General features: G+C 42.3%; 1 protein-coding gene across 2 annotated transcripts in view; it reads left to right on the top strand.

Annotated features, from left to right (window-relative positions):
* Positions 1-319: 319 nt before the first annotated feature.
* The window catches only part of hsdl2 (hydroxysteroid dehydrogenase like 2), a 123980-nt gene continuing 114238 nt past the window's right edge, over positions 320-10061 (top strand). Inside the window, exons 1-2 of one of the 2 annotated variants that reach the window (XM_078395032.1) lie at positions 320-588; positions 626-750. In XM_078395032.1, the coding sequence (XP_078251158.1) occupies positions 734-750 (17 nt within the window). In that variant the 5' untranslated portion in view covers positions 320-588; positions 626-733. Of the gene's footprint in view, positions 751-10061 lie in introns of both variants that reach the window. The other variant, XM_078395028.1, reaches the window with a different exon arrangement.

The following is a 10061-nucleotide window of genomic DNA, read 5'->3' as shown; positions in this document are numbered from 1 at the left end:
TTTTTTTCTTAGGTTCATGTATCAGTTCCTTCCTCCACATCCAGTTCCTGCTCGCCCGACTTCCTTTTCTAAGAAAGTGAAAATCTGCGAGTCTTTAAAAAAAAATTAAAAAAATTATGCAGTTAAATGTGAAAAGAAACTATTGTTCTTGCTGAATGAGATGAAGCAACTCCAATTGGCTTATTTTAAAACCACAATTCCCCAAAAGTTTGCAAGTGATTCTGACCCAACGGAAACGAGTCAAGGCTTGCTGATTGACTGTATCTTTCACCAATGACTGCAGGCAAGAGGAACGCCAGTGGTCACCAACATAACTGCAGATGCTGGTACAAATCGAAGATATCACAAAATGCTGGAGTATTTTGGGGCTCATTGGTGAAATGGGAAGGGAATGTGGAAAGGCTGGAAAACGCGCTAGTGTCATAATTTCCAGTAAGGACTTTTAATTAAAAAAAAAAAAAAACATTTAATGGCAGTGATTTAGATTTTTTTTCCTTATTGAAAATAATATCCCCGCGCCATCTCGCTGTTTAGACGGTTGCACTGGAAGTGGAGCAAAGGGCACCTCCAGCGTGGAGTAAAGGGCACCTCCAGCGTGGAGTAAAGGGCACCTCCAACGTGGAGCCTTCATTGATTAGTCTTTGCGACCTCCCCCCCCCACCCCCACCACACCGACGATTTGCCACCGGGTCGGCCTGTTTTTGCACATTGCCGTTACAATACTATCCCGAAGATGTTACAAAACACGGGGTAAGCAGATTTATTAAACAAACGCGCGTACGACTTTGTTAACCGGCTGCAAAGCAAAAGGGGAGGAAAATACGAGGCACCAGATAACTGCACTGGAGTTTGGTGATCTTTACGTCGTTCTCAAAGTTAATATTGTTTTCCCCACCTCACCATGGACAATTACAGCATGCACTTCAAAACGCTCGTTGTGCTGTGGTCATTTACTAGATTTACTGAGATAAAGTCAATATTTTAATAGAAAACGATAAGGACAGTGAGGTTATTTTTAAAATAAGGTTAGTGACTTATGAAATTGGTGGTGGGAAATGTGTGTGCACCGGGGTGAGAGGGTGGGGGATGGGATGGTATGGGGTACATAGATATATTACTGTTAATTGGAGAGTTCAGTGTTGCAGGCGACCCACACAGTCTACTATGTGCTGTTTGTCCCATTCGGTGATGCTCCATTCTGGCAGTTGAGGAGACCGACAGCGAGTTTGCAAAGGAATGGGAAGGAAAGTCAATAATATGGTTAGCAACTGGAAGTTCCGGGAGGCAGACAGATTTTAAGTGTTTGGAGAAGCAGTCGCTTAGAAGTCTGTGCTTGGTCTCGCCCATGTAAAGGAGGCCGCACCAGGAGTGCATCAGATACAATAGATGACGCTGGGTGCAACTGAATGTCCATCTCACCTGGAAGGGCTGTTAGAGTGCAAGTGTTGTGGGGACAGGTGTTACATTTCCAGCGGGGAAAGTGCCTGGAAAGGGGCAAGCTGGGTGAAGATTAGGGAAACGTTCTTGTACCATCTTGGGGAAGGGGGGGGAAGTAAGAGCAGAACTGTGGGGCAAAGAGGAGACATGGAGAGGGATTCATTCACAACCACTGGGGAGAAAGCATGTTTACTAAAGAAGGAGGACATTTTCGATGTCAGAGTGGAAAGACTTGTCTTGGGAACAAATTATGATAATAATATATTCCTTTATTCGTCCCACACCGGCGAAATTTACAGTGTTACAGTGTCAAGATAGCATCAAGGTATTTGGAAAAGAGTTCAATGGGACAGGAGTAGGCCGGAACAATGTGCCTGCCGGGACAGTCTTGTCTGAAGAAGGTTCTCGATCCGAAACGTCACCCATTCCTTCTCTCCAGAGATGCTGCCTGTTCCGCTGAGTTACTCCAGCTTTTTGTGTCCATCTTTGGTTTAAACCAGTATCTGCAGTTCGTTTTTACACAGGACAGTCTTGTTTGTGGATTTTGGGAAGGAGATAGAAATGGGCAGTGCAGATTTGGGGCACTGAGCTTTAAGTATGTGTCGGAGTGATCGATACCTTCTGCACTAGTTTTCAAGATAGTAGCCTGGTAATGGTCAGGGAATAAGTACAACATGTCTGAGATTGACACCTGGCCTCCACACGGTGGAGATCAATCTGCCAGACTACAACCACCATCCTTGTCAGTGGGTTTGGTGACGAGGTTGGGATTGGTACTAAATGCGTGGAGTATGCAGATTTGGAATGAAAGTTGCCCACCTCAAGAACCAACATTTGGCTCTTTGGGTCCATGCCACCTTCTGCCAGAGCCACACTATCACTTTCCAGCTGTCTTATTTTCCTGTAACCCAGCATCTTATTCACATACCTAAGAACTCCCCTTTTATTCTTTTGCGGTTTACTGTCACAAAAAGGTCAGTTCCAGCTGCTACTAATTCAACGGCATATCTTTGGGATGTGGGCTTCAACTGAGGTTGTTGGAAACCCACTTGGTCTGGGGTAAAACTGCAAACCCCACACATACTTGGACGTGGGATCAAACCCAGGTTGCCAGAGCTGTGAGGGTGCAGTGTCAATTGCTGAATTAACTTGCTTGGATTTTTGATGACCGAGTGGCTGGAAAGTGTTGCCAGTGGTTGAGGCAGATACGACAGTGGTGTTTAAGAGGCTTTTCGATAGGCACAATGATATGCAGGGAATGGAGGGATATGGATCATGTACAGGCAGATGAGATTAGTTTATGTTGGTATTGTGTTCCGTCCAGACATTGTGGGCGATGGGCCTGTTCCTGGTTTGTACTGTTCTATGTTGGTGTTGGGGTCACCTTAAGTCCTGAACTATGAAATTACTGTCCTGCCTTCTGATCCATGCTGCAAACGTGCAGCTGTTGAGTGAGTAGAAGGTTCGGCTTGGTGGTTACCACAAGTTTCATAAAGGAGAATGAAAGGCAAAATATTATTTAAATTTTGAAATGTTGATATAGAAAGCAACCTAGCTGTTGTTGTACACCAGTCACTAAAAGCATGCTATGTAGAAAGTGGTATAGTGACCTTTATTGGATGAAATGTTGAACACTGACACAAGAATGTCCTTCAGCAATTATATGTCTCTGGCGAGACAATGCTAAGGTGTGTCTTTTTCTCTTATGAAAGGATATGCTTGCCATAGCAGGAGTGCAGCAGAACCTCACCGGAACAACTTGTGATGCGGGACTGTTGTGTATGGAAAGACTGGGTCAACTTGGCCTGTACACAAAAGAGTTTTGAAGGATGGAGGTGGGGGGATCTCGTTGCTATGTACAAAATTCTGACAATAGATTGGATGTGGGGGAGGGGGGGTTTGTTTACCTTTACTAAGATGTCTAGAATGAGATGGCACAATCTCAGGTTAGGACGAAGAGGATGAGTAATTTCTTCACTGGGAGGGTGGTGGACACATTTGCTATTGAGGGCCATGGAGAGATGGGTATTGAAATTAACTAAAATGATTCTAGGTTAAGAGGTTTAACATGGGTAGAATAGAGAAACTAGAGTTGATCCCTTGGAACAGAAAGAGGTGAAAATCAAAAAGCCGCAGGTGGTGAAGATCTTAAAGAAGACTGGAACTGCTGGAAGATCAGGCAGCATGTGTACAAAGAGAAATATTTAATGTTTCAGGTCCGAGATCATTGGTCAGAGTAGGAGAAATAGAATACAAATTGGATTTTAACTCTGGAGAATGGGAGTGGGGATGGGTAGATGTAAGGAAATGTACAGAGAATCAAGTGAAGTATTTAATTGTCATATGCACCAGGAACAGAACAATTACATTTTTATTTGCTGTAGCTTTATAGACAATTTAATGCAACCACACAACAGATACATGATAATCCATAAAATTGTATATAAATTGTCTGTTTTATGAGGTTATCAGTCCATGATAGTGCAAGCAATGTATAAAGTGCAATCTATAAAAAGTCCACTGCAGTTTGTTTTAATGAGGTAGGGTTGTGCAGTACAATTCCAGAGTTTGATGGTTGAGAAGAAGCTGTTCTTGAACCAACAGGTAACAGTTCATAAGTTCTAGGAGCAGAATCAGGCCATTTGGCCCATCAGGTCTACTCCGTTATTCAATCATGGCTGATCTACCGTTCCCTCTCAACCCCTTCCCCTGCCTTCACCCCATAACCCCTGACACCTGTACTAATCAACAATCTGTCAAAATATCCGCCTCAAAAATACCTGCCTTAAAATATCAATTGACTTAGCCTCCACTGCCATCTGTGGCAATGAATTCCACAGATTCACCGCACTCTGACTAAATAAATTCCTTCTCATCTCCTTTCTAAAGGTACGTCCTTTTATTCTGTAGGCAATTGCCTTTGGTCCTATACTCTCCCACTAGTGCAAACATCATCATCTATACTCTCCCACTAGTGCAAACATAGTGCAAACTGTTCACAATACTCCAAATGCAGTCTGACCATAAAAATGACCTTTATAAGCTCATGTTGAGCTTATAAAGCCTCAACATGACATCTGTGTTTTTGTATTCTAACCATCTGAAAATAAATACTAGCATTGCATTTGCCTTTCTTACTACTGATTTGACTTGCAAATTAACTTTTTGGGAATCCTGCACAAGCACTCCCTAGTCCCTTTGCACCTCTGATCTCTGAATTCTCTCCCCACATCTTTAATCCGACTACCAAATTACATGACACGACATTTTGCTATGCTGTGTTCCATCTGCCACTTCTCGGCCCGATCTCTCCTAGTCCTTCTGCAGAGTCCCTGCTTGCTCTACACTACTTGCTCCTTCAACTATCTTCGTATCATCTGCAAACTTGGCAACTAAGCCTTCAATTTCCTCATCCAAATCATTGATATACACTGTGAAGAGTAGCGGCCCTAGCACCGACCCCTGTGGAACACTGCTAGTCGCCGTTGTGTTTGGCTGCCTGCCACTGTATGTTTCTTTTTTTTTTCCTAATCAGATGTACAGCACTTTGGTCAACGTGGGTTGTTTTTAAATGTGCTATATAAATAAAATTGACTTGACTTGACTTGACTGGCAGCGGACCAGAAAAAGCCCCCTATATTGCCACCCTTTGCCCTCTGTCATCCAACCAACCTGCTGTCTATGCTAGTATCTGCCCTCTAATACCAGATGCTGTCATCTTCTTAAGCGTGGCACTTTATCAAACTCCTGAAAATCCAGGTAACAACTTCCACTGACTCCTTTGTCTATCCTGGTATTTACCTCCTTAAAGAACTCCCAACAGGTTCCTCAGGCAAGATCTCCCTTTTATAAAACCAAGGATGCGAGCAAATGCTTCATTTAACAGTAGGAGAAGCAACTACAATCAGATTGTGTTTCTTTCCCTCTGCAATCTATTGTTAATTGCAAGGCCGTGGGACATGACCAGCAGGCTATACAATACCAATTGAAAAAACGTGTCAAATTGCTTACAGGCAGAGGTGTCCAATTCTGATAATGACTGAAAGAAAGAGCAAGTTACCTGAAGTCAGGAAATTCAACATCGAGTCCCAAAGGCTGCAGAATGCCCTTGTTATAATAGTGTAGGAGGTTAGAGACAGAAAAATCAGAACGAGGAAAGCATCCAACGAACTGGCCTCCACTGCCTTCTGAGGCAGAGAATTCCACACCTTCACCACTCTCTGACTGAAAAAGTTCTTCCTCATCTCCGTTCTAAATGGCCTACCCCTTATTCTTAAACTGTGGCCCCTTGTTCTGGACTCCCCCAACATTGGGAACATGTTTCCTGCCTCTAATGTGTCCAATCCCCTAATTATCTTATATGTTTCATATATGCGGTAGAGTTGCTGCTTTACAGCGAATGCAGCGCCGGAGACTCAGGTTCGATCCTGACTACGGGTGCTGCACTGTAAGGAGTTTGTACGTTCTCCCCGTGACCTGCGTGGGTTTTCTCCGAGATCTTCGGTTTCCTCCCACACTCCAAAGACGTACAGGTATGTAGGTTAATTGGCTGGGTAAATGTAAAAATTGTCCCTAGTGGGTGTAGGATAGTGTTAATGTACGGGGATCGCTGGGCGGCACGGACTTGGAGGGCCGAAAAGGCCTGTTTCCGGCTGTATATATATGATGATATGATATGATAAGATCCCCCCTCATCCTTCAAAATTCCAGTGTATACAAGCCCAATCGCTCCAGCCTTTCAACATACGACAGTCCCGCCATTCCGGGAATTAACCTAGTGAACCTACGCTGCACGCCCTCCATAGCAAGAATATCCTTCCTCAAATTTGGAGACCAAAACTGCACACAGTACTCCAGGTGCGGTCTCACCAGGGCCCGGTACAACTGTAGAAGGACCTCTTTGCTCCTATACTCAACTCCTCTTGTTATGAAGGCCAACATTTCATTGGCTTTCTTCATATATTAAACTTAAAACCATTGTCTTAATGGGCAAATTCTGCCTCAAAACATGTATAATACCCAGGTATCATTCTCATAATGCAGCTTGATGACTGAAGGTGAGATAACAGTTTTGGAATGATAGAGATGTCAGTTGCCTTGTCAATGGGTCCACTCCACAGGATACGTCACCCATTCCTTCTCTCCAGAGATGCTGCTTGTTCCGCTGAGTTACTCCAGCTTTTTGTGTCCATCTTTGGTTTAAACCAGCATCTGCAGTTCGTTCTTACACAGGACAGTCTTGTTGCCTTGTCAAATGGGTCCACTCCACAGGTATTTAATGAGGTTAAGTGATTCTCTATTGAGTGTTGAGCAATAAGAGATTCTTGGGCATCTCAACATATCTGTCCTGAGATTAGATGTTATGGAACAATTAGTTTTATGCCTTCATTAAAGATTGTGTGCCATCATTAAAGAGTACCAGAAGCTTGGCTTTTTGAGAGTAAGTGGATTTTAAATTCTCCTTCACTTCATGAACTCATTCTATTTCATTGTGACTTGCCAGACAGTCAACTATCTGACTGCAGCAGACTGACTGAAACGTCACCAATCCATGTTCTCCAGAGATGCTGCCTGACCCACTGAGGTACTCCAGTACTTTTTACTTGTTTTGTTAACCAGCATCTATAGTTCCTTGTGCCGATATTTGACTACAGCAATGTTGGGTGAAGACTTCCTTTTAACAAATTTTGAGAAGGAGCACAATAAAACAAAATAGCCGTCCTGTTTGTGGTTATTTACACCATATATAGTTTTTTTAAAAAATTGTTAACACTCTGTGGTGTAAAGTATATGGTCCCATTTTACTGTTCACCATTTCACTTGAAGGACAGAAAGTGTTTAGTAGTGTGAAATTCAGTTTTCAGATCATCGAGCGATAAAATTGGCTGGCTTTTAAGCAGATTCAGTGGTCAGTGGAGCAAAAATTATTGCGATCATTATTTTGCTTCATGTAATAATCCTCCAAACAACAGTATTGTAGTTCTAACTATTTCCTTTCTTTGTTTCCAACCTTCAAAGACTGTTTTAGAAAGGCAGCAGGGTAGGTAATGTTTAACCTATTTCAATTAACATAAGAACTAATGCAAATAATGATTTAACTTGGATCACTTTTAGTCTCCCTCCCAGGTTGGTGGGGTTTAGGTTGTGTAATGCTTTTATAGTCATCACATGATGTGGTGTACGCTGCTGTAATGCTGACAGATGAGCTCAGCATGAAAAACAACTTTTGTTTCCCCACCAAGGAGGGTAGATGAAATGTTTATAGAATGTTAAAGTCTTGCTTGTTGCAATTAATTGACAGTTGGGTAAAAAGGTTTTAATTTCACTACAATTTTAAGTACACACCAAACATTCTGAGGCAGTCTTGAGTTTCATACATTGTTCTGGACTTTGACCTACATTGTCATTCCTGATTTTTTAAGGGAGTGTTCATGAGGTTTGTGCACTAATTTGCATAATGGTTTAACCTTTCTCGTGTATGAAATATAACTTTATTGAATTAACAGTAGAACAGTTTGCTTTAACCCCTGATCAAAATTGAAAATTTTAAAGTCTCAGTATATTATTTGTCAATAAAATACCGTACTTTTGCTCTGTCTATTGATATAGCATATTCAACTGCAATGCATGAAAAGGGAGGGATCAACATTTATTTTTAGTGCAGCCATGGTGTGCACAGCAAGGTCCTATAAACACGAATGAAATTATCTGATTGTGGTGTTGAATATAAGATAAGTTTTGGTCAGGATGTGTTGAGAACTATCTTGCTGTTTCTTCAAGGAGATCTTGTGTTGTGGACAGCTAAATTCAATTCTTGATACATATATCTTTCAATGTAACATTTCTAAAAATGTTACAGCTGGAGTTTGTAAAGTCAGAAGCGGGTTTCAAACTCAAGCTATTCAGAGACGAGGGTGCTATCAATCAAGGAGTGGCTGGAGTTTGTACTGGAATATTTTACTTTAATGTGAGAAACTTGATTCTCCATAGTTGTTTGTTTGGTTAAACCTTTTTGCTATTTATTTACTCTGGTGACCTTGTGGTAAAACATTGTTGAAGAAAATGGTTACTGTAGTTTAGTGACTACACAAAAAAAAATTAAAACTGATTATTTTTTGTTCTGTTTAAAATTGCTTATCAGCTACCGAAGAGAATTTTCACGTTGAGTTTAAAAATCCTGATAAATTATCACAATTATCAGTGGAAATTGCAGACTGCTGCACTGCTGTTTGATGTCATTTGCGTCTGCATCTGCAGATGCAAACGGATCATTAGATTTGCTGTAGATGGATTTTTATGCAGACCATTTATTACATATAACACAGAATTCTCATCCTTATTTTCGAACTTCATTTTTTTCTCTGTAACCTGCCGTGCTAAAAGCTCAGATTCCCTCTGTAAAGAGCTGCACCTCTCCGTCCCTCTCCTGCAAGACGCTCGTTAAAAATTTCCTCCTTTGTAAAGATTTTGATCACCTGCCGGAACATGTCCAGATGTGGCTCACGTCAGTTTTGTTGCATAATATATCTGATAAATGGCTTGGATTTCAAATCACCAACAATACTTGTAGAGTATGAGACCTGAAAAAGGGAAGACTGGCTCTCATTCATGACTTTGATAGAGGACGCCTGCTTTCTCATCCAACCAACAGAGAGGCTTTGGCTGGGAATCATTCCAGGAAGCAGCTGGTCACTTAATCCGGTCGCAGGGATTCGGTTTGTGGATTTAAGAGTTGTATACTGTATGGCAACTGGGTGTACTGTAGACGGTGGCTGCCTCTGGCTGAAGACCAGAAGTGAGGGTTTGACATCCACCATGCTACCCTCTGTCTGTTTTCTTCCCTGCATCCCCTTTTCTTGTTGTCCAGTCTTTCGAATCTTGTTCGGAGTACTCTGCTCTGTCCCTTGGTGACCCAGAGACTAGTTTTTGAGTTCACTCACTGTATTGATCCTGGTTGCTCAACACAGTCATTGAACTGTGACCTCCAGCTTGATTGCAAAGCTGTGCTGTGTCCACAGGCCAACCCAATGTCTACGGGTCCAGTCTTTGCAACTGGAGAACAGATCCAGGTCCTTGCGCAGAGATACCAATAGAGTAAAATGATGGTTGGCAGTGGTCTATCGATTTCATGCTGGAAGAGGCTACCATACTGGTTGGTGCAGGTCTGTCATTTCAAAAGACAGAGTCCTGGTGGTACTGTAATACTGTCACCGTAACAGTGGAGAACAGTGCTGGTAGGTCTGTTGTCCTTTTAAAGAGCTCCCCTGAAGAATTGATGCAGCTGCAATGCACTGGAAGTTTCTTGGAATTTTCATCCATGTGGCAGACTCTGCCCTGAAAAAGCAGGAATGGGGTACTGATTTTTGGATAATCAGCCATATTGAATGGTGGTGCTGGCTCAAAGGGCCGAATGGCCAACTCCTGCACGTATTTTCTATATTTCTATTTTTACTCTTGTTGGAGGCATGTATGTGAACCTGAGTGATGGACAGTTGTTGTAGTACCATGATAGACACAAAATGCTGGAGTAACTCAGGGCAACATCCCTGGAGAGAAGGAATGGGTGACATTTCGGGTCGAGACCCTTCTTCAGACTGAAGAAGGGTCTCAACCCGAAACGTCAC

The sequence above is a fragment of the Rhinoraja longicauda genome, chromosome 3, assembly GCF_053455715.1.
Source record: "Rhinoraja longicauda isolate Sanriku21f chromosome 3, sRhiLon1.1, whole genome shotgun sequence".
Lineage (NCBI taxonomy): Eukaryota > Metazoa > Chordata > Chondrichthyes > Rajiformes > Arhynchobatidae > Rhinoraja > Rhinoraja longicauda.
This window is presented reverse-complemented; position numbering and strand designations above follow the sequence as displayed.